The 25,513-nt window shown below is 33.2% G+C and overlaps 1 protein-coding gene across 7 annotated transcripts in view; it reads right to left on the bottom strand.

Annotated features, from left to right (window-relative positions):
• LOC118184793 (cell adhesion molecule Dscam1-like) overlaps nt 1-25,513 on the bottom strand; it is a 1,226,874-nt gene that overhangs the window by 662,661 nt on the left and 538,700 nt on the right. For all 7 annotated transcript variants that reach the window (XM_085823248.1, XM_085823249.1, XM_085823251.1 and 4 more), the window contains 2 exons: nt 7,426-7,572; nt 1,804-2,097 (listed from right to left, as the gene is read on the bottom strand). In XM_085823248.1, coding sequence (XP_085679374.1) covers nt 1,804-2,097; nt 7,426-7,572 — 441 coding nt within the window. The remainder of the gene's footprint in view (nt 1-1,803; nt 2,098-7,425; nt 7,573-25,513) is intronic.

Genomic DNA, 25,513 nt, shown 5'->3' with positions numbered 1-25,513 from the left:
ATTGGGTCCCCTAATCCCCAGTAGCCCTTTAAAAAGGGATATTTTCTCCCTTCTTCCAGCATGCTTTCGTGGTGTAATGGTTAACACAATCAGCGCGTATTCGAGTTGGTACAGGTTCGACTCTCGGTGAGGGCATTGCTAATTTTGTGTCTTCTGCTTCAAAACAATTAATGTAACTCCTAAAACCTGTAGTTTAAGAAATCAGTACCTTGCAGTACAATGCAAAACGCAGCGAAATTCCTTTCATGAGAAGACGTTCTAACAGCGGGTATCAAAAGAATTAAGCAGAGAATGCTTTTGGCAATAAAATTTGTAATCCACGCAAACGAACACCAAAACTAAATGAAATGGTCTTATATCGTAAGCAAAATCTGAAGTTTTGTTGTTATATTTTTGCGTCGAGATACATATTTCGAGAAATTCATTGGAATAAAGAATATTTAGAATGAAAAAATGGAGCTCATTTTATTCCCAGAAAATAATACTTAGTGGCCGAATTTGTGAAATAATGAGATATCTTAAATTGAAAGTTATTGACATTGTTATTTTAACTACATCCAGGGTTTGAAAGCTGATTAAATTTTCATTATTCACTGGAATTATCTTAAACTGCATATTAAATTAAAATATTGTAATATTTTTATTAGCAATTTTTCGAGCAAAATATCGCTACCAAAATAAGGCAAATAAATCATACAAATCAAACAACACATTTTTTAATTGCCGATAAGGATTCCTAGCGGTATCCGAATAGTTTCCTTATAAGAAAGTTAGCAAATTGGCAATTTAAAGAAAAATTCATAGGTATATTTGCAAAAAAACTTTTAAAAACATTATTCTGAAAACAAGTGGCAATTGCATATATTTCTGAAACAACAATGAATTTATTGTTTCTATATAAGAAGGCGAAACATGACATGACGTTGTGAACCTGTAATGTTACCTTTTAAACAATTATTTCCGTTCGTTTATTTTTTTCAAAATAAATTTACTTATTACTTCAATAATTATATATGATTAAATAAGTATAATAATATTTAATTTTCATATAATTATTATAACTAATTACCACGAAATTTTTTCAGTGTATATTAATGTTCATATATTTTAGTTCAAAGATAAAAAAGATGTGTAATACCTATTAATTATATTATTATTATAATAATTATTTGTTATCGTAAAATTGTTATAATCAATTATAATAAATATTACATTAGAATTCATTGCAATAATAATACACCGTCATATAATAATTGAATAACAATTAGCAGCAATAACAATTATTATAATAATAAGCACAATTAACAATTATTAAAACAATTATTATACAATAATTATGAAATTATGATACAACAAAATTTATCATAGAATAAGAGTTATTTATTACACTTTTTCATTAAAGTATGTATATAAAGCAAAATTAAGCTTTGAAAACACTTATATTTTTACGAAATATAAATGCGCAAAATTAAACACTATGTAATCAAACAGTTAATGACAAATGGCGATCAGCATATTATCTTATATTACTTATAAGTATTACTTAAAATTATTATACTAGCACCTTTATTATGTGCTGTTTAACGCAGTGAAAATAAATAGGGAAACACTAAGTACGGGAAAAATCCCTACCACATGTTTCATGTCCCATCCACATTATTTCGTCAATAATTCGGTTCGAACGACGCATTCGTGTTTGTTCTCATGGTCGCGGCTGGAGCGGTTAAACTATAGCTTCGAATAAGGGATTGTTATAAACAAGCACTAGATTCCTTGCATTATGAAAGTCTTGATTTTACTTACCGACAACAATCAGATCCGTTTCTATTCGTTCTTGGCCAATGCTGTTGTTAACAAGGCACACATACTTTCCACTGTCAATTACCAGGGCTCTGCGGAATACTAAAGTTCCTCCCATAAGGAACATTCTTTGACTGGGAACAATTGTTGTCGTCCGTCCCGATTCTTGTTTATACCATCTATGGGATGGCACTGGATAAGCCTCAGCTGCACATGGTAGGAATGCAGTTTCTCCAAGATGCACTTTGACTTCTTCTTCTCTGTGCGTGATTCTTGGAGGCACAGTACTATGGGATTCTGTCCAATAATAAAAAAGTGTTTTAATATAATATTTAATGAAACCAGTAAATTAAAAGTAACAAATCTTCTTCTGAATGACAGTAGCCATTTAATCCATTTTAGTTTGAAAATACAATTTCTCAACAGCAACAACAAAAAAATGCAGCTTATTAATGATAACTGTTCTAATCTAAAAGAAAACGGCTAATAAAATGTCTTCCTTATTTAGGAATTTGTTTTATTTTATCCTAAAAATTCTGAAACTAATTCTTTTATTAAAAATATTATTGAAAGAGATTTTAAAATTATTTAAAAATCGTATACATACATTTGTATTCATTTTGTAAAAGGAGAAGATTATTTTTGCAATGGTCTGCAACTAGAGTCTGACGCAAAATATTTAATTGGTATAATATATAGTTTTATTCGGAGACCGGTGCTACAACTGTTCTACTTGGAAATATGCATTGCAATTCTCGTACTGTCATTAATGTTATTTTTACGCATGATTTCTGTGAAACAGTGGCTAGTTAATATAGTGATGCTGAAGGAAGAAAATGTTTTATTATGTTTTCTTCTGTTGTCCTTCAGAGTGAGTCAAACCTGTCAAGATTAGAGGATTACGCAAGCCATTGGAGATATTCAAGGTCACTTAAATGTTGTTCAAATCATTTTTTCGAAATATGTGCTGCCTCTTTACCATTTTAATCCATGGAACTCCTCTCCAGGTAAAACCTTTAAAAAATTTAATGCACATGATTCTCTACAATATGTCAATGGATCTTGGCAACGATGGTACCATCAAGATAATTAGTGGTCCTAGGAACTTCAACGATACCGCAGCTCAAACCACCATTGATCCATCTCTATGACTCAATATTACACGAGAGATCACACGCGTTTAAAGGAGTTTCCCACGTATAAGTTGTTCTACAGAAGCTAGCAAGAATGAAAGGTGATTCACCGCTAAGTAATATACATTTTAAATATCTCTAGCCCAAGTTTCGCGCCATTGACTTACACCAGTTAAATCGATGTTTAGCATAAATACCAGCTATCGACGGTTTTGTTCGAACTGTTGGACCGTGAATATTGACATGCCGTAGCTTCCCACGAAGAGTTTCATTTTTCATTCAAAACATGTCATGACATACAACTGTTAAATTCTACCGTAATTTGCTAAGATGCAGTTTTATGTTTACTAGACAAAATTATTTTCATCATCCTTGATACGTTTTCAGATAACAACGTCTTATGTCGGTAATTACTCCAATTGGATAAATTTTATATTCCTTTGAAATACATTCCATACCGCAAGAAATCCAAAATTCATATGCTGATGCTAAAATTGAAAATCATTTTAGATTCCTAATCGGATGTACACTGAAAAAAAGAAGGGGGGGGCAGTTCTATATCTTTCGCTCTACTGGGGCGATTGACGAAATTAAACTTGCGTGTTTCATATCTCGAAAGCTCGACTTGAGATATGTATTAGATTTATATATAGCGCTGCTCTAATATAGGTATTTTCCAGCAAAATCGGACTTTTTTCTGAAATGACATGTCAATGTTTCTCCATCTTTTCATTCTACGGCTCGCCCACCAGCGGCTGAGCAGTAAAGTCGCTGAACACTGGTAGTTCTGTCCGAGGTTCGAATTCCGCGAACGGGGCTGGCTGCATGGGCGTTTTCCTGGTTTTCCCCATGCGTAACGTGTATACGAGCCAGTTTCTCTTAAAATGTCTTCCACGAAGGTATCCCTCTTCTTAGGCAGATAGCCCTCGATGCTTTGCCATAATCACACACACACATTCTACGACTCAAATTTTGCCAAACTACCAAATTTTATAAAAACCGCACAAATAGTTTTAAAAAGAATTAGTGCTTAAAATTTTAGCTGCTTAATGTTAATTGAATTCAATATATTGTTACGAATTTGGTATTTAAAAAGCTAATGTTAGTTTAATTATAAATTAAATGGTTTTATTTCTCGCGCAGTGCAGCGCGTGACGAATATTAAAAGAAAGCTAAGCCGGAAAATTGAAAGTACAAGAGCGCGTGCATTAAATAAATAAATATCTCTTTTTGATTTCGAGAAAGTACTGAAAAATTCTAGCGCGTGATTTTAAAATCTTATAAAAGGAGGAAAACATCTCAGTTTGTAGTAGTTGCTTAGTTTGTTGTTGTTTAGAGAACTACTGTTGTTGATTGTAGCGAATTCGCGGATTAGCGTTCTTTAGCTGTTTTGAATTACGTTCTATTGGACATTTGAGTAGTTAAAAGAAAACTACTGTGAGATATTGTAATACTGCATGATAATTTGAGAAAATTTAAGCATTTTTGTTGTGATAATAATAAATTTTTGTTCATTTTTCATCGTACTTGTGCATTCATTTCATAACGAACCTGTACGCACGCAACAATATATTTATTAATATCTTTTTTCTTAATTAAACTTACTTGATTCCTTCTTCCTGAATTCGAAGTTTAGGCTTAATCCAAATATAATTCGCACATTTTTTTATAATTTAATTTTTAAATTTGTATTTTTAATTATTTTTTATTAATTTTTGGAAAAAAAAATTATTGCAACGTATAAAATTTTTAACGTCGACTTAAAGAAGATGTATTTCTAGACACATCTGCAAAAAATTAGATTGTTTCTATCAAAATTTTCTAAGGTATACATAAATTTTCCTATGGGAGCATTTTTAGGCAGTTTGTTAAAAGTATTTAAAAGTATGAACGATGACTTTCCTCCCCGCTTGTCTACAATTCAAAGAAGGAAAGGAAAATTGGCGAAAACTGAAAAAGTGCACCAAGATAAATTTTTGAATTCCTCCGTAAATTTCGCACCGTATTTTACAAAATTGAATATTTAGGCATAATTTGAGTCGTAGAATCGAAATATGGAAAAACATTGGCATGTCATTTCCGGACATTTTGTGTCAAAATCGGACTATGTCAAAATGATGCTATATGTAAATCTAGTATATATCCCAAGTTGCACTTTCGAGACATGAAAAACACAATTTGAATTTCGTCAATTGGCAATTGGCCCAGTAGAAAGAGAGATATAGAACTTTTTTTTTTTTTTTTTTTTTTTTGGCTGTGTACGTCTGCTGCTTGAAATTCAGGGTGCTATGTTTTTCCAGTGTATTAAATGGTAAGCGATAAAAAGTGTTTATTATAACGACTCGATTTAGTAAGTATTGCTTGAAAGGAAACATCTGCCGTGATCACTGTCTGCCCTTTCCTCTATGGCAGGGGGTTCTCAACCGGTGGTACGCAAAGAAAAAGTATTTTTAACAATTATATTGAAAAATCTCGCGAAGAAAAAGAAAAATTGCTTGAAATTTCTGTGATCGAAACTCGAACAGAAGATTTCAAAAATAATACACTTGTTAATTTTTGTCTGAACCGAAAAATAACTTTAAAGGCATTTCAAATAAAGCTGTTAGATTTTTATTGCCTTTTTGCACAACCTATTTGTGTGAACAAGGCTTTTCTTCCATGGTATATTTGAAAAATAAACACAGAACAAAATTAAAAGTGGATTCAAATTTACGGTTAAAACTAAGATCTCTCTTAAACAAGCCCAAATTTCACACTCAAGTTAAAAGTGTAACACCATTAAAGTATTATAAAATTTGATAATTAAACTGGTAATAAATTTTTAATTTAATATTTTTATGTGTGCATATTTAATACGAATAGCCAATAGATTGTGCAAATGGCAATATATTCTTTTATAGTTTGGTTTCTTTTCTTTAATTATATATATATATATATATATATATTAATATATATAAGTAGTAGAATAACTAGATTTCGCACTAAGTGAATTTAAGATCATACAACATATATCAATATATATATATATATATATATATATGTATATATATATTGAGAAAGTGAAAAATAATCATTGTAAAATGTGGCGGTGGTGTTGGTACTAAGTTTTCTCATTTTTGTTTACTAGACGACGCGTTAATCAAGAGGTTGAAAAACGTTGAATTACTCGATATTAATATAACTGAAAGTGTGCTTCTAAATGTTATGATCAAGAAATTCGCGCATATAGTGAATGAAACAGATTAGAGGTAAGACACACCCGATTTTGTACTGCTATATTTAGTTGTTTCAATACCTATTTACAAGCAATTTGTTGTAAGCACAGCATTAACAAGTAGTATAATTTTTTGAAGTCAATTCCTACTTAGGTCAGCAAAGAAAAAATGATATTTTAGTGACTTTTATTAACATTAGCAAAATTTTTTCGTTTTTAATTTATGAAGCTGATGATGGTCTATAATTTTTCATTCTATCCATTTCTTGTAATGCTTCATTATTGCAAGGAACCTTTCCAGTGAATTTCGAGCAGTCCACTTCTTCAATTAATATTCCTTCTAATGATTTCAAACGACTGAAGTGACATATGCTTGACCTGCTGCGAAGAGGTTTCGTCCTATATATATTACTGCATAATATACAAGCTATTTATTAATTTTAATAAGCAAGGGACACTTTAAAGGGTTGTATTTTAAACATATATTATTATCACGTTAACATAAAAATATGGGGAAGATTGCCGCTACATAATGGGATATTCAATCTATCTTACCCATGTGTCTTCCATGTTATATTTTAAAATTAAATGCAGAACAAAATTAAAAGTGGGTCCTAATTCACGGTTAAAACTAAGTGAAATAAGACCAGACACAAAGAAATTTGTCTCTCTTAAACAGGCCCAAATTTCGCACAAATCTTTAAGAATTAATATATTTCAACTTAAATTTTGATAATAAAAATGGTAAGCCATTTTTAATCTAAAATATCTTTTATATATGGATATTTAATAAAAATAGCCAATAGGTTGTGCAAATAGCAATATATATTCATTTTTAATATTTCTATTGAGAAATTAAAAACTAATCATTGTAAAATGTAGCGGTGGTGCTTTCTGGTTTTAATTTAGATGGTTAGTCGAAAGGTTGAGAACCACCGCTCTGTGGTATTCACTATTACACTATGATGCCGAGTGGGCGGAATATTGATTATGATTTAGTATTAAATACCTAAGAAGTTGGCCTCCAACAAATATTTGGAAAATACAAATTTGATTAAAGCTGAATTATTTTCTGAAGAAGTTTAATTTATAGTAAAGTTAAAAGAATCTTTGCATTTGAAAACTAAGAAAGGTAAACTACATCTATTACTCTTTATAAAATTCCTGCCTAATGTTATACAATTTTAGTAAATTTTTCAATTTCAGTAATATTTAATATAAATATCATATAAATAGATATTCAAATATAATTTGTTTGAAATAAAATGAGATGATTACCTGTCACAATGAGTTTTCCTGCTGAACTCTGCTTGGTTTCACCGGTTAATCTGTGCTTTGTTTGACATCTATAATTTCGAAATCCATCTTGTTGTTTAACTTCTCTTATGTGCAGTTTTCCAGATGGAAATACACTATATTTACCACCTAAAAAGCATAAAATTAACATCACAACATTTTCATTCTGTATTTTCAAATTTCCACATTTTATTAAATTTTCATATCTGTTTTATACATTTCAGGTATGTGCAAAATATTTTGAGGTTCAAAATGAACGAATGCCTTATGTTTTCTAATGCATGTATTAGCTCTAAATGTGTGACATATCCCATATTATTGTCAGCAATTGCTGGTATCAAATGTGGTCATTTACTGGTTCACTTTAGTATATTGTTCTATTCCTGACTGTGAAGAAAGTTGTCGTAATCTGTTAGAATAACATTTGGGTAAAACGAATTGTGCTGCTACCTATAAAAAGTGCGCACCGAGTATAAAGTCTTGAATTGCTTCGTTTGAGTACTAAGTACTGACGAGTAACCTAAAATCCAACCAGACTCTTTCAAAAGCTTTTGTGGAAAAAATCGTTGTGTTTCTGTGGATCTTAGAGATTAATCTGGGCTGCAAGAATCTTACGCCATTTGTGCGGCTTACAGTGAATTCCTTTTTCATCGCCAGTGCCCATTTGGAGCAGAAAATACAGATGAATTCTTCCGTAAAATTTTCAAATATATAAATATTTAGCTCTCTCTCTTGGTCATTTTTCGATAATTCTTATGACATTAAACTGTCCAATTTTGTCACAAACCTCAAGCCAGCGATACGCCTCTGAATTATCTCCGACTGAATCCTAATCTGTTCCGTATTCTGCCCGTAATGGTTCTGCCCCAATAATGTAGTCGTGCTATCAGGGAATTGCAACAAGTCCTTGCCTTTCAATTCCTAAGGGCTTGCTAACCTTCGTTAGTCTTCGAACTGCTCCTTTTTAGCATGAAATGATCAAAGTCTATTTGGCATGTTCGTTGTGTACTATTGCCACACGTATCTTTCGATGTATTTCTGGGGAAGTGTATCTAAAAAATGAAAAGTAAAATATAAATAAACGTAATGTGTCAAGAGTTTTCTCTGATGGACTTAGTTCTGTTTCTGTCGCTTATTACTCAACAATAACATGCAATACCAACTAATGAATGCATAAAAGAAGTTTTCGAGACCAAACTGATTGCACAGTAATGTCGGAAAATATTTTGCACATACTTCACTGTTTAAATTTTCTAAGCAGTTTAATATTTTTTGCACTAAAGCTTTCACGTTATTCACAAAGAATTACATTATCAAACTTATTATATGAAAACTTATTATATTTGCCTAGGATTTTGGAAGAATAACTCTTAAAAGTTAAATATCTTAGCACGTTTAGTTTACTGAATTATAACTGGGCTTTTGAATTTGTAGAGTCATTACGTTATTTTGAAACAGGAGACATGAAAAATGAGCAAAGCTCTCTTCGAGACTCGAACCTGTACATCTCGTTTACGCGCCGAGTGTCGTAATCGTTACACCACGAAAGCATGCTGGAAGAAGGGTGAAAATACCCCTTTTCAAAAAGCGACTAGGGATTAGGGAACCCAATCGCCAAATCCTGGGGTGAAGAACACTTATCCACCATCCCTCTTCGGGCGCCACTATAGAGTCATTAGGTAAATTTTCAGCATGAGTACATGAAAGATGAGGAATGCGCTCGCTGGGATTCGAACCTGGATCTCTCTCTCGAATACGCGCTGAGTATGCTACCATTAGACCACGAAGGCATGCAGAAAGGAGGGAGAAAATTCCTTATAAAAATAATGTTTACGTTCAATGTTTACGAATGTTTAAGAAGGGAGAAGATACCACATTTTAAAGGGCGACTAGGAACTAGGAGACCCATTAGCCAAATCCTGGGGGTGAAGAATGATCATCCACCGCCTTGTTTTTAGTTCGGGCGCTACTGCAGAGAGATTAGATATTTTTGAAGCCGGAGACATGAAAAATGAGCAATGCCTTTGTCGGGACTCGAACCAGGACTTCTTGAATACGCGTCGATTGTGCTAACCGTTACACCAGGAAGGAATGCAGAAAGGAGGGAGAAAATAATTTACAACTTTAAAATTTAATCTTGGCTTAAATAGATAGTGAGATCTGGTAGAAAAAGCCTTTTGTGTTTTCCTATTGTTTCTACTGTTGCTTCAAAAAATAACTCTAAGCCAGCTAAAGGTAGCTTTCATGACATTTTCCAAGAAAGATTATTACTCCGAATCTAAAATTTTCGATTTCTTGTCTACTTCTAGAGTCTTTGAACTAATTTTGAGATTAGCTCAGAATTAGTTTCCTGTATAGTAATTCTTATGGCTTCCAAATAATGTTAATGAATCGAAATTTCTCAAACATGACGATATTTTTTTCAGAATGTGTTACATTATTAGTCCAAAGGGGCTTTGTCCCTGAAGGGCTATTGTTTTCATTTTGCAATTTTGCGTTGAATCACTATAAATGTCCGTTTCACTTTTCAAACTGTTGCCACCAAATGTTAGAGTCTTGCATTATACACTCATGTCCATAAATTAAGGATAATGCAAAATCAGGAAAAGGAAGAGTTAGAAGCAAAACAAATTTGATTATTTGTAAAGCTTATTTATTAAACAAAAGGTAAAAAGCAAAAAAAAAAAAAAAAAAGATGTTATATGTTTGATATTATTAAAAAAATTAGCGGTTTTTTCTCCCTGGAGCAAATTACAAAAAACACTTATTTACAAAAAACCAATATTACATGGTTGGTATGATTGTTAATACATTGTATGTCTCATAGACGATGCAATACAGTCCGTACAACGCCTAGGTATGCTGAGTATCAAATTATCGATCTGATCTTGGGGGATATTACACCACTCAAAAAGCAATGCTCTTCGAAGTTCCGGTAGACATGTAGGAGGAGGTTGACGGGCTGCAACTCGTCGGCCAAGCATGTCCTACACGTGCTCTACTGGATTCAAGGCCGGTGAGAATGCTGGCCAGTCCATACGGGTGATATCCTCCGATTGAAGGCATTTGCTTACGATGTTTGCACGGTGAGGGCGGGCGATGTCATTCATTAACACAAACTGTGCGCCCATGGCGCCCCGAAACAAACGTACATGTTGTTCCAGAATGACGTCCCGATAGATTTGGCTTGTCATGGTTCCAATTTGAACATGCAGGTCAGTTCTGGAGCACATAATAATTCCACCCCAAACGAGCACTCTTGCACCACCGTAACGGCGTCGTTCAATGATGTTTTCTTCGTGGTAATGGGTACCTGGAGCTCTCCATATGAATGTCCGGCGAGAATCAGACTGCAAGCTAAACCTGGACTCGTCGGAAAACATCACACAAGCCCACTGTTGAGGTGTCCACAATGCATGCTCTCTACTCCAGGCTAACCGCAGGCGACACTGAGTTGCAGTAAGTGGAACGCATCTGACAGGTCTACGAGTATACAGACCAGTCTGCCCTAAGCGTCTGTACACGGTCTGCTTTGAAATTGTCGTACCAGTGGCTGAAGAGAGCTGACGAGACAGGTCTGAGGCTGTGCTCCGCCTGTTTCTTTTGGCAGTAACTGCGAAATAACGGTCCTCATTCAGCGTTGTAACTCTGGGGCGACCTGTGCTGTAACGTCTACTCACATTACCATCATCTTGGAATCGTTGCCAAAGCCTGGACTCTCTGGCCAATTCCAAATTCGTCTGATACTTCCAGTTGGGTACGCCCGCATTCCAGACGGCTGATAATTCTACCACGTAAAAAATCGTCCAAATGCGTCCTCTGTGTCATAACTATTCGGTCATTGCTCTGAAATGCTTATAAAGCGCCTGCGAACAATTTTACTTCTTTGCCTGTATTCCTTATATATCACTCTCTTACACTCTCGTCATTGTGACTACCATCGGTGTCATCTGGTTACTTCCTGAAATTTGCATATGATTCTTAAAGATGTGTGTAGTGATTTTACAGGTGATATATTTATTTTAGAATTCGATTTCCGCGTGACTCCGAATTATCCTTAATTTATGGCCATGAGTGTATTTGAAGAATTTAAATAATTAAAAACTGCATAATTGTATGTCTATTTCTCGCATTGTGATAAAACAACGGTACATAGAGCCATCGAATTTTGAATGACGTAACCCTTCTACGAATATGGGCATGTTCAAAGCCAAATTTGAAATTTGGAATTTGTTTTATTATAGGTTTCATATTTTATAAATTTTTAACGAATTTTTGAGTAACAAACTCAACGATTTAAAAGCGAGCAATAGCAACACTCTAAAAAAAAAAAAAAAAAAAAAAAAAAAAAACTTTTTATCTCCAGCGGGCGCGGAACTGTGTAACGTAAATTCTAAAGATATACTATTTTTAAAATTATTTTGCGACACTGCTACTAAACTGAATTTTAGGGTTTAAGTGCAAAGAACATGATATTTAATAAATAAAGGTAACGCACAAAACGTTAAGAAAACGCCCCTTTGGACGTAATTTAAAATATTCTCCTTTTCTGAACAGAACTATGAAAACGAATTTCATTATAATTTCACAATAGCTTTTAATTTATATTGCTTTATTTTGTCCCATATTGCTTTTGACTATTTCTTGAAAATGCAAAGGATATGTTTTTCAAAATAAAATTTCTTTATTCTTATTTATCTTTCTTTACACAATGGAGCAACTTGATAATTAGGTTTTACATTAACTTACTCTTGAAGAGTCTATGCTTAAAGGGAAGTATGCTTTCGTGTAGGACTTTCTAAGAGAAACTGCCTCGTATGCACCATTAAGACATTTAAATATGGTATAATACGACATAAAACACCTATGATTTGCTATACTAGTGTTTTCAATAACAGGGTTGTATGTTGGTAGTCTACAAACACTCCCTACTTAAAAGAATTAATAAATTTAAATGAAAAATAAAACCTTATTGAAAAAAAATTATAGAATTTATCTAAAACGTTTATATAAAAACATAGAAGCGCTGATTAAAAGATAGTTGAAAATTTCCAGCTAGATAAAATTATAAGAATTTGGGCTGGTATAAGTAGATTGTGATAACTTCATACATTTAAATTAATCCAGATATGTAATATGCGATTTAGCTATTATATATGTGAAATTAGTAAAATGAGAATGTTACTGGAATTCTCTTAAATAAAATTTCGAAATTTAGTTTACTAACTTATCTAGGGCATGTTAATAAAATAATATTTTCATTTTACAAAGATTAAAACTATAATAAAATCTTACTACATAATGCGCGAATATAAATAGACTTTTACTTGCATATCGAAATTAATAGTCAGCAAAGGATATAAACTTGTTCCCTATACTGCATATATTTACTGAGAATCCAGTTTCTCAGCTTTTATAGGTTAAACAAAATGTATTTTAGTTTGTTTTCAGTAGTCATTTTTATGTTCTGTGTTTACGATTCAAATATATGTTGTCGTAGAATTTTAATCAGGTACACCTTTGCATTTATGATCGGCATATTTTATTTTTTATTTTATTATTTTTCAACTTACTTCTTTATATGCTATATGGGTTTTGCGCATTTTTGAATATCAAAGTAGAGAATTTGTTGTCATGTCTTTGTTTTACGTGATTATAATAAAATTGTTTTTATTTAAAAATAAAAAAAAATATTATTAAAGTAACAATAGTCAACTGTATGAATAAAATCGGAGCTTATGAAATGACCAAACTCATTATCCTAAGTGAAAAAAATTGAGATGTATTTTGTTTCCGAACTATTTCAATATTTTAAGCGCTATATTTAACGATCATTGAATCTAAAGAAAAACCAGTATAGTCTGTCTATGCTTTTATACGCAACATATCTAAACGTTTTACGTAAGTTGCTTTAAAAAAAATAAACATGTTACAGTGTTTTATAAGTTAATTTACTAAAATATGATAGTTTCTATAATACTGTGCTAACTTCGATTCCAAAAACTAATCTACACATTTTACATCAATAAAAATGTATGTAGTTAAAGTTAACATTGTGAGTATTTATCTATTTATTTTTGACTAATATTTAATTTTGAATTAAAATAACTTTCTTGTCGCTCTCCTCTCCACCCGTGCTTTTCACACCAGAATGTAAATAAGACAGCGCGTGTTCAGATTGAGTTTATTTTTAGAGTGTACTCTGCCTACTTGAGGCCATGTTGTTACCATGACTAAATTGCGATTTGATTCTGTGGCGTTGAGTGCTTCTAGCCATTAAGCTTGTCTCGCCGGTTTCAAAGAAACCAGAGCCTTCCTGCTCGTTACATTATTCTGTGAGCCGTTCCTGCTCGTTACATTATTCTGTGAGCCGTTCCTGCTCGTTACATTATTCTGTGAGCCGTTCCTGCTCGTTACATTATTCTGTGAGCCAAAGAAAGTGAGGCTCTATAACATATTAGTTCTATTTATTCTATGTTTCTATATTTTAGATAAATGTATGTTGTTCTTTGTTTACTTTGACATCAGTACTTAATATAACAACAATAATTGCACTCTTAATTCTCAAGCTGAGGCGGGACTTTAAAATTTCTACTTCTAGAATCATGTGCTGCTCCGATACCTATTAAACGATTTCACAAGTTGTTTTCAAAGCAATTTTTTTGGAAGTTTAAACATATTTAGCAATCATGCTGTTGCATATTACAGGTTCGTGGATTTGGAGTCATTGATGAAAGCACTTGATAAAGAATTAAAACACAATTTATTCGTCAATATTTCACAAGACAATTCAAAACATGCGTTACAATCGTCGAAAAAGTACGATAAGCATGCTCAAACAATCAGCAATACGGCCTTCGGGTTATCAGGCTATAACATATAATAACATATAATGCAGGGTTGCCATATTTGGCGTGAAATCGCCCATTTGGCGACAAAATTGGTACTATGCCATAGACGGATGGAGAACCTTCTGGAAGGAATTCTTACCGGTTTGACCCAGAATGTTCTCCAACGAAAGCAAAAGCTATACAAACCCTGCTGGTTCGCGAAGAGTCAGTGACCGCGTGTCTCGTAGTCCAGTGCTTAGTTCGTCGTCGAATGCATCAAGAGCGTCTTTTAGTGCATCGCGAGTTAGTGCATTGTCGAGTTTGACCTTAGAGTGTGTTCAGCTCCGAGAACGACTGAACCGAGTCGGGAGCTGTAGTCTAGTGTATCGTCGAGTGCATCGCGAATTGTTGTGCGAAGAGTCTCGAGAGTACGTAGAGTTCCGAGAACGACCGAGAAGAGTTGGAAGCTGTACTCTAGTGCTTTGCCGTGAAGCTATCTTCACCGTTATAGCCTGATAACCTTAAGGCTGTGTCGCTGATTTATTCAGCGTGTTTATAGTAGTTCTTCGACGACTGTAAACTTGATTTTGGAGCTGTCCGGAGTAATACTGTCTAACAAATTGTGCTTCGATACTTCATCAAGTGTTGTCCTTAATCGCTCCACATCCGCGATCCCGTACGTGAAGAAAAACGTAACAATATTATGCAGAGAAGGACTGATTGCGTCATTATTTGGGATTGTAAATTTTAAACTGAATTTAAGAATATAACTTATTTTGTACTATTTTAGTGTACTTTATTTTTATTAAATAAAAAATATATTTATATTTATGAAATAAAATAAAATATATTTATTAAATTTCATCAATTATAAATATGAATATTATATTTATATTTATTATATACAATATATATTTTTATTAAATAAAATGTAAAAAAATTCAGCTTTAGTTTTATTTCTATCTCTGGGCATCAAAATAAGTCATATTAAACGCTAAAAAATCTGCGCCAGTGGATTCAAAGTGAGTCAGGTTTGGTTTAGTTTATTATGCTAAAGCAGATTAGGACTATCTGCCTAAGAGAAGGGATGCCTTCGTGGAGCCTTCTCTAACGGAAACTGGCTCGTATACTCATTCCACGTGCGAAAAACCACGAAACGCCCATTTAGCCAGCTCGTTCACCTGCATTCGAACCCTGGTCGGAACTACCAGTTTTTAGCTATTTTGCCGCTTGCCCCTTGGTGGGCCTCAGTATGATTAAGATTTCTTTCAAGAAGGATTACTTAAAAAAATCTCTTCTGAAAAAATTGTTATTCAGTATTTCTGAAGAATGCTTGCTAACATCCGATGATATAGAGAAGTTTTAGTTACTAATATCGGTTCATAATATAATGCTGTAGATAGCTATATCTCGAACAACTTGAGACAATTTTGTTCTTTTGGCAGGAATAAATTTAACTTTTAATAAATGTTAAGGAAACTGATTGATTTTTTTAACCTTTTGAGTAAATAGTAATAACCAATACAAATTTAATTTTGAGTTATTCTATTATAAGTAAATTTCAAAGGTTAAATTCCCTCTGTAAACTGTATAACTGCTAATGGATAAAAGGGAAGTGAACAGATTCAGGAAATGCCTACATTGCTTCAATAGTTCTACTAAAATTTATCTTCAAATATAGTGAGAAATGTTATATCCTTGCAACCAAGCAGTTACCGTCTCTGATTCAAGAAATATTTCAAAAGCTCAGAAGATCACTTTGATCTCCGTGTAAAATAGCTCCCTTTGACATCCATCGTCGGGGTGTTATTTATCCTTAAGGCTAAGAGGGCGAGGGGCTACAGAATAGCCTTTCAGAGGAAACGAGAGGCTAGAAGCGAATAACGTGCTTATACAAAAGTTAGATGGCAATGCATTAATCAGTCATAACCTTCGAGGCAGATATGCGTCTGCAAAGATTGTAATTGGAGGGAGGTATAGATTTCCTCATATATATCTTAGCTCGAGGCATCAACAGACCTTTCAGCTTTTCTCTCAACGAAGCAGCGAAGGGGGCCAGCAAGAAATTGAGGGAATGGTGCTGTAAAAGAGGGATTTATTGAAATATGATCAGAAATTGCATTAATATTTCACATTTTAATTGCCGCCCATACGGTATAGTGGGTAGCGCTGCTGACTGCCGTGCACAAGAGCCGGGGTTCGAATCCCGAAGAAGGCATGGATGTTTCTAAATATATATTGTCCGTGCGGCATGGGGGCACCCTAAATATGCTGCGAAACGAAAGTCCTCTCGTGAGGCTAGTGATAGGAGCCAGTGTGATCTCATGTTACTGAAGAAGGGTAATAAAATTTTTGACTTTTGTTTGACCTTAGACTTTCGTGCCACCCAACCCTTATAATGGTTAGCGTCTCTTGCTGCTGAGCTAAGGGCCCGGTTTCGAATCCGTAGAAGGCATCGATGTTTATGAATGTACAGTGTTCGTGCGGCATGGGGGCACTCTAAATATGCGGCGAGCCGAAATTCCTTTCGAGAGGTCAGTGGGAGAGAAAGAGGGGTGGGAGACCTCCGAGCCATCGATAATCTCATAAAAAATTTAAAAATTCTGAAATGTTTTTATTATTTAAGATATCCTTAAAATTCTATGTCATTCCCTAGATAAAGGCACGTAATTTATTATTATAGGACTTTTTTTATATAACTTTAGTATTTTTTCATATAGAATGTTTAAAATTGTATTAAAATTTGCTTGATATTTCACACAAATTTAATATTTTTTGCAGGGTAATAATAGTATATATTAAATTTTTATATTCCATAATTAATCTCTATAAATAATAAATGAGAAAAATGTGTTTATAGTATACTTATAGCTGCTTTTTTGAAAAAAAGTGCTGCGAACGTGGGCGGATACCTTAACGCTTTTAATTTCTAGTAACTTCGAGCTGAAGTAAAAATACATATCACAGTTTTGATATTTAATTTACTATGACTAATATAGAGTTTTATATTGAAAGATGGAAAAATTACTGATTTGACAGTTTAAGAAGATTAGACTAAGTAAAGCTAACTTAAAACTTACGTTTAATTAAATCCGAAATCTGCTGGAATTACCATATTAATCCATCAAAATAGGGGGCTGGACTGAGCTAAATTGCACTATCACTTGCAAGGTGCTCAAGGCTGTTGCCAACGACAGGCGTAAATTTGCGCTCCTTGCTACGAGTAATTTCTTTGACTTGGGCTGACTATAGGTCAGAAAAGTGAGCATTTAGAAACAAAAACATCAGATTACTCTAAGATGAAGTAGAGTAAGAAAGAATTTAAATCCGAGAGATATTGTTCATTTAAAATTCAGTTAAATAATGCGGTAACCAGGAATCAAGTGTTCGACAACAGTTTGAAGAGAAAAACCACATTTCAGAGCATCAGAACAACTATAATTGATTGTCTGCAGTTGAGCTGCCTATAACTGATTTCAACTGAAAATATAATTTTGCGTTATCGTAGCAGCATTAAAAACTCCAAGAAAACTGAGTTAAAGATTGAAAAGAAGGTAAAACAGATGTAATAAAACCTCAAGTGTATTTATTGCAGGGAATGAAGTTTATTTTACTTGATGAAACCAAAGCACTCGAGGGATATCTGCTTAAAATGATGGATGTCTTCGCGGAGGACTTTGTAAGGGAAACTTGCTTGTATGCATGTTACAAATGGAGAAAACCACGAAAACGCCAATGCAGCCAGCCCGATCTCGAGATTCGAACCTCGGATCGAATTGCGAGTGGTCAGGTCAGCGACTTTACAGTCGCTGATGTGCCTCAGGGGATCAGGTCATGAATAAGTTAAATAAAATTTGAGATTAGGCAGGTCAATACTTAGTAATCAAGTAGATTCCGGTATGGCAAAAGTCGAACGGGATATTTAATTTCAAAATTTGCAAATTTTGACGTCGTTTTCAACTTGCCTCGAGGGTTGCTAAGTTAGAATAATTTTTGAAAAATTAAGTTTAAAAATGTGCAGCGAATATGTGTATAATTAAAGAAGCCATACAAAGAAGTCGTGGTATCCACATAAATTTTTGTTTTCATATGTTGACACTTTCCAGTTACTGTTTAATCTACTTCATAAGAAAATGTCAAAAACATATGTTTATATATATATAAACAGTAAAACAGATAAAGATGAACAAAAGGATTGTATAACCTATAGAAACGGGGAGTTTTAGATATCTGGGTGAAGATTTAATACTAAAAATATAGTATTTTATACTTCAAATGCATTTTTCTCAAAATCAATTTTTCTAAAAACTTGCTTACGTGGTGCAATATAAATCAAATTATTATTATTTTATTTTTATGGAACTTTGTATGCTTCATCCATGTATAATTATCTAGGCAATGACACACCAGAATATTTATATGTTAAATATTTTTGAAACTGTGGCCTGTTATTTAAATAATAACATCGTGAATTTATCGATAATCTCATAAAAAAAAATTCAAAATTCTGAAATGTTTTTATTATTTAAGATATCCTTAAAATTCTATGTCATTCCCTAGATAAAAGCATGTAATTTATTATTATATGACTTTTTTAATATAATTTTAATATTTTTTCATAAAGAATATTTCAAATTTTATTAAAATTTGCTTGAAATTTCACAGAAATTTAATATTTTTTGCAGAATAATAATAGTATATATTAAATTTCTATATTCCATAATTAATCTCTATAAAGGATAAATGAGAAAATGCGTTTATAATATACTTATATTGCTTTTTTGAAAAAAAAAAAAAAAAGTGCTTCGAACGTGGTCGGATACCTAAATGCTTTTACTTTCAAGTAACTTCGAGCTGAAGTAAAAACACATATTACAGTTTTGATATTTAATTTACTATGACTAATTTAGCGTTATAAATTGAAAGATGGAAAAGTTACTGATTTGACAGTTTAAGAATATTAGGATAAGTAAAGCTAACTTATATCTTACGTTTAATTAAGTCCGAAATCTGCTGGAATTCTCATATTGCAGAAAACATCCTCTCCATGCATGCTGGGAATTCTCGCAGCACAGGACATGTCGTTAAAGGGCATTATTCATTACTATACCAAAGTGTTATTTAAAAGAATTAAAGTTCTTAATAATGTATTTATGTTTTCCAACGGCAAGAAAACTATGAGTAAAATATTTGCTATCTAAATCGCGGCTTTAAATACTACTTGCATATGAAAATTTACTTTTGTGAATTGTTATATTTTAGTAAATAAATATTTATTCCAGTGTTATAATTAATAAAAGACTTTATTGATATCTAATTTTATATACTTCGGTTTTCAAGTTTAAACAGGCTCCAAACGGCAATGGCGAGATTCAGAAGCGGTAATCTTTGATGCATGAAATTCAACGGAGGGGGAGGACCTTTCTTCTTGTGTGTATTCCCTCCCTGCCTCTCCCGCTCACGTACTGGATTGCATAGACGTCTCCTTGAGACAGCTGTTGGTTGAGCAGGATGATGTCAGTGACTTACTTGTGCGGCAAGGTCTTTTGGACTTGGTGTAGACTTTCCTGTCCCAAGAGGATTAGTAACAACAACAACATATATTTCGGCGCATAATGTTTCATGAATTCATTTACATGTCCAAACGTATTTGTCATTAATAATAAAACTTCCAATATTCTTACCAATAAACTTCCAAACCGATCGGACCACCAGCGGTGGAGCGGAAAAGTCGCTAAACACTAGTAGTTTGGTTCGCGGTTCGAATCGTGCTCACGAGCTTCTACATGAGCGTTTTCGTGGTTTCCAACACGTGTAACCTGTATACGGGCCAGTATCCCTTAGAAATTCCTCCACGAAGGTATCCTAGGCAGATAACTCTCGAGGCTTTGCCATAATCAGAATCACAATCCAACCTGATACTTCAGATTCATTTTAATCGCTCGTATGATGTCATAATATGACATACTTGCACAGAGCTTGAATGCATTTACCGAGTTAAACAATAGCCTCGAGTACTTTGTCATAATAAATTATCTACGTACATTTCAGTTGAAATGAACCTTTTCTTCAATTTAACTCATCGAAGTTTCTCTACTGGGGTCAAACTCCTAGGGAAATACAGAAAGGCAAAAACGAAGGCCTGTTCTTAAATTTTCTGTTTTATTCCTTCAATTAGAAAAATGGACTTTATATGCACATAAAGGAAATCCCTGAAAAGATCAAATGTGCTGAATCATGTGTGTGACCGATTCCTGAAAAGATGAAATGTACTTACATGTGAATGCTTTAAATGCAAAAGCGAAAAGTTGAATGTAAGTGCAATTTCTTCATGCTATAACTTATGGAGAAGTACACCCACTTCTAAATTATGCATTAAGCTGTGAAGACATTAGGATACTTATTTTAAGCAGGAAACGTGAAAATTTAGCAGTGCACTCACCGGGACTCGAACCTCGGAACTTTCGAATACGCGCCGAGCGTGCTGACCATTACACCACGAAAGCATGCTAAGAAGGCGGGAGAAATATCTTACATATTTCCCCTTTTAAAGATGTACTGTGGTTAGGGTACCCAATCGCCATATCCTGGTGGTGGAGAATCATCATCCACAACCTTTTTAGTTCGGGAGCCACTCTTAAGTAATTAGGTTATTTCGAAGAAGGAGACGTGTAAAACTCGCCGGGAATCGAAACTCTTGAATACGCGTCGATTATTTATTATTTCGGGAAGCTCCCAAATACTCGACGGCGGGAGACAAAAAGGCAGGAGTTACAAAGTGCCGCCAGTTACAAAGTGCAGCCATCGGGGGGTACCTTACAAAGTACCCCCCGATGGCTGCATACGCATTTCTAAATTTTTCATTTATAAAACTGCCCACTAGTTCATTTATGAAATACCATTCTTTCTGAGACAGTAATAGTTTGCGTTACAATTATATAGAGTTTGACGTTCTTTGGTAGTAATAACTAGATGCAAAACCTTAAAAGACAAGTAGAGAATTATCAATTTGTCTTGTAAGTACCACACAGACATATTGTGATACTTCTTTGGCGAAATGAAGCAACTCCAATGATGGAACACAGCAATAACTTTTATTTAACACTAAAAAAAATGGCGACATACAAACAAGAAGAGAAAACATATTCTATCATTTAAAAATAAATTACATTATTCGTGCGAGAGTCGCACGAGGCACTCGAGTCTGGTTTCAAATATTGCCAATCACAAATACCTTAATGTTCATCTATTTAAATTATTTAAACTACAAGATTTTAATATTATTTAAATCTGTTACAATCTCTCCCCCAACGGAGAGACTTTTTCCGAAGGGAAAAGTTCTGTAAATTTCGAAAGTTTATAAGCTCGGCTTGCTCAATTGCTTAAAGAGAAAAGATAACTTCTCTCATAAGTTTCCAAATTTTCAGGCCGAAAATTTTAAATTTTAAACAAATATTTTTACACCACATTTAAATAGGAAGAAAATGGACAGTGTTCAAATTAATCTTCTTTTTTTTTTCTTGACGGCGCCTAGATCTCTTCCATGGTGGACCAGTTCCTCGGCTATAATTCACAGCAAAGCCTTTCCTCAGTTCATCTGTGCCTTTCGGATAATATTCATTTGTCATTTGCTTTCGACAGTTGTTTTCTTCGTATATTAGTATCGGCTTTGATATTAAATCAAAAGCCGAAAGATGATGATAACGCTGCATTGCAAAATGATTCTCAATATTAATTTCTTTATCGTTTTTCAAATTTTCGTGAACATCTTCCACGTTTAATTCTGGTGATTTAACTTTTTCTTCAAATACATCTCTGGATGCTTTATTTTCTTCCTTCATCGGTTCCAAGATCTGCTCTTCAGCTATTTTTCTTTTCCTTTGAGTTCTAGTAGAAACGGCATTAAAATGGTATCACTAAGTTTACGTTCAAGTGATAAAATAATAAAATAAGGCAATTCAATATCAACAGGAAGTAATAACCTGGTATCACTAATATTGCGTTCAGTGATGAACTAATAAAATAAAGAAATTCAATATTAACAGAAAGTAATAATCTGGTATCGCTAATATTGCGTTCAGTGATGAACTAATAAAATAAAGCAATTCAATATTAACAGGAAGTAATAATCTGGTATCACTAATATTATGTTCAGTGATGAACTAATGAAATAAAAATACGCACGATTATTCGATCTCGGTCGGTGCCTCCAAAATAATTAAGACTTCTTTGGCGAAATGAAGCAATTCCAATGATGGAACACAGCAATAACTTTTATTTAACACTAAAAAAAATGGCGACATACAAACAAGAAGAGAAAACATATTCTATCATTTAAAAATAAATTACATTCTTCGTGCGAGAGTCGCACGAGGCACTCGAGTCTGGTTTCAAATATTGCCAATGACAAATACCTTAATGTTCATCTATTTAAATTATTTAAACTACAAGATTTTAATATTATTTAAATCTGTTACAATATAAAGGGTGTAAAAGCCACTTATATTAACTCAGATGAAGTTTAACAGTCGGCACCATCTTGTGCTTACAGAATCTAACAATAATGACTTAAATAAAAGATAACAGATGAATTAAAACTAATGATTCTAAGTATAGCCTAACGCCTTCTTAATTCTAATAAACTGTGCGAGCTATTCCGCAATAGAAATGAGATCGACAAGAAAGAGTATTAACATAAAATAACTGCTTTAAAACTTAAGTTATACGTCATACAGTGATTAATTAACGAAATCTACCCATTAAATAATCTAGCTTATCGTAAATTTCACTTTACACATCAGAATATTTTCATATAATTTCACTTTATGTGTCAGAATAGTACCACTTCATATTATTAAATCAAATTATAAGCATTCATATTACACGTTTCGTAGTTACATCATCTTATGCATTCGGAAAGAAAATGGCAAAAATGTATTTTTTATCCAGCAAAACCTTTTGTTATTAAATATTAATCCCAACAACTGTAAATTAAAGTGAATAGTATTATTTGACTAAAACATATTTGAATGTCCATATTATTCTACATTTTCATAATTACGTAATTTAAAATAAGAAATTATCTTCGGCAATGTATAAGAACATAAAGGTCGTACCCCCATTTCTCAGAAGTACACATCTTGTATAGTTAAAACCCTCTGAGCGGCAAGGCCGTATATATACGGCCTAGAATACTTTTTGTGACATCTGTAAGAAAGTATATATACGTGCATATTAAAATATGTCAAAGAAATTAAGGCAATATATCAAAAGAAAACAAATCCAGGTATGAAATAAGAGGAGAGTCTTTACATTAAAATCAAAAAGTAAATTGTTCTCATAGTAGTTTTGGGAAATTGTGCTTTTTTTAACGAAAACCCTGGCCGTTCAGAGGGTTAATCGTAACTAATAAAGTATTCTTTTTTGAAGTTATCTACAATAATGTAATAAAATATTTTCTAGCGTAATAAAATGTTTCCTCAATGTATAATATTCCATTGAAATACTTTAAAAGTGTTCAAGAGTTCTAAGAAGAAAGCTGTAAAAATGTATGCCGGAAATATATAGTATTGTAAATGAACACATGGACACTTTTAAAAGAAGGTAACTTCAAGAAATAACGGAATTTTAAAAAAATCATGCTACAAGAAACGATAAGTTTAAGGAATCATTTTATTGACTGCTGTTAAAGTCGACAGGCTCAACACTGGTATATTTCCTAATAAAAGGGACCAAAAATTCCTTTCTGAAATGCATTGCAGAATCCATTCGAAATTAAGTGGATCTTTGAAGATTATATATTTTCCATTCTTAGCAACGCTGCCACTTTTAGAGAACTCTTATATTGGAAAATCATTTAATCTACATAATCCGTCCCAGAAGTTTTCAGTTTGCTGTTTTTCGTATCGAGATGCCATATCTTAGTTACAAACTGCATATTGTTGCGTTCCACGGGTTCGTAGATTTGAAGTGTTTGACGGCAACACTTGATGAAGAATCAAGACATAGTTTATTCGTGAGTATTAGACAGGACAGTTCCAAAGGCACGTTACAGTTGTCGAAGATCTATGATAAACACGCTGAAACAATCAGTAACACAGCCTTCAGTCTATAACAGTGAAGGCAGCTTCACGGCAAAGCACTAAAGTACAGCTCCCGACTCGGTCAATCCCTCTCAAGCTAATTTCAAAGCATTACTACTAAACTCAACATACTCAAGATACTCTTCACACTAAATTGCTATTCCGCGTACAGGAAGTGTATTTATAGCTTTTGACCGGCTTTCGAGAACATTTTCTGAAATTTGGTAAAAATTCGTTCTAGAATGTTCTCGCTCCGTTTGTGGCATATCGCCAATTATGTCGCCAAATGGCCGATTTCGTGCCAAATCTGACAAATTTGTTTCTCTTGCCATTTTCTGGCAACCCCAAACCCATTTTGAGGGGAAGTTATTCGACCACAGCTGGGCATTTCGCAACAGTATTTATCCTAAATAACAGAATAAAAAAAATAATTTCAAGAGGCTGGAGATGAATCATGTATACTTACTGACTGATAACTATTTAACGTTATTCCACCACAGTTTCGTTTAATGTAAGCAAGGTTAAGTGGGTAATGTTATGTAAAAATGCTTTTACATTTTTAACATTCATACATTTTTTTCGCTTCTTTAATAAAAACAAGGGATGAAGCTTCATGTAGATCACAACATTCTTTTGATTAAAACAAACATCTGTATATCATAAGCCTTTCTTCAGATTTTTGAATTGAAATTCATTTAGTTTGCATGTTATACAAAATTTCAGCATAAATTATGCTGTTTTAAAATGATGCGAAGTGCAAAGACATTTCTGACATGTTTTGAAATGCGCCTATGTATGCTAAACTAATCTCCAGCAACATACATACCAAGAATATTTTATCGAAGTTAAATTATAGCCCCTTATTAAGATGCGCCTTTCGTAAAGTTCCAATTCATTCACATCAAACAGTTTCATCATCCTTTTATACTCTCGTACGCCATGTCCTCTGAGTATTTTCCTCGCTTTTCTAACCCCTACTTCTCTAGTTAAACAGATTTAGTTATCCGTCGGTACCGGAACTTTTAATGGATCAAAATCCAGCTTCGCTAAAAGATAATTTAATCAAAGTTCCCGCATGGAGCATTTCGCACGCTTGGCGTATGGCTATGGCTGCAGAATGTAAAATTTAATAGTTATTTTCCAAAATAGCGAAGTAGG

Source organism: Stegodyphus dumicola, chromosome 9 (assembly GCF_044657685.1).
Source record: "Stegodyphus dumicola isolate Sdum_Otavi_A_Nest chromosome 9, ASM4465768v1".
Lineage (NCBI taxonomy): Eukaryota > Metazoa > Arthropoda > Arachnida > Araneae > Eresidae > Stegodyphus > Stegodyphus dumicola.
The sequence above is the reverse complement of the archived record's forward strand: the minus strand, read 5'-3'. Positions and strand labels throughout refer to the sequence as shown.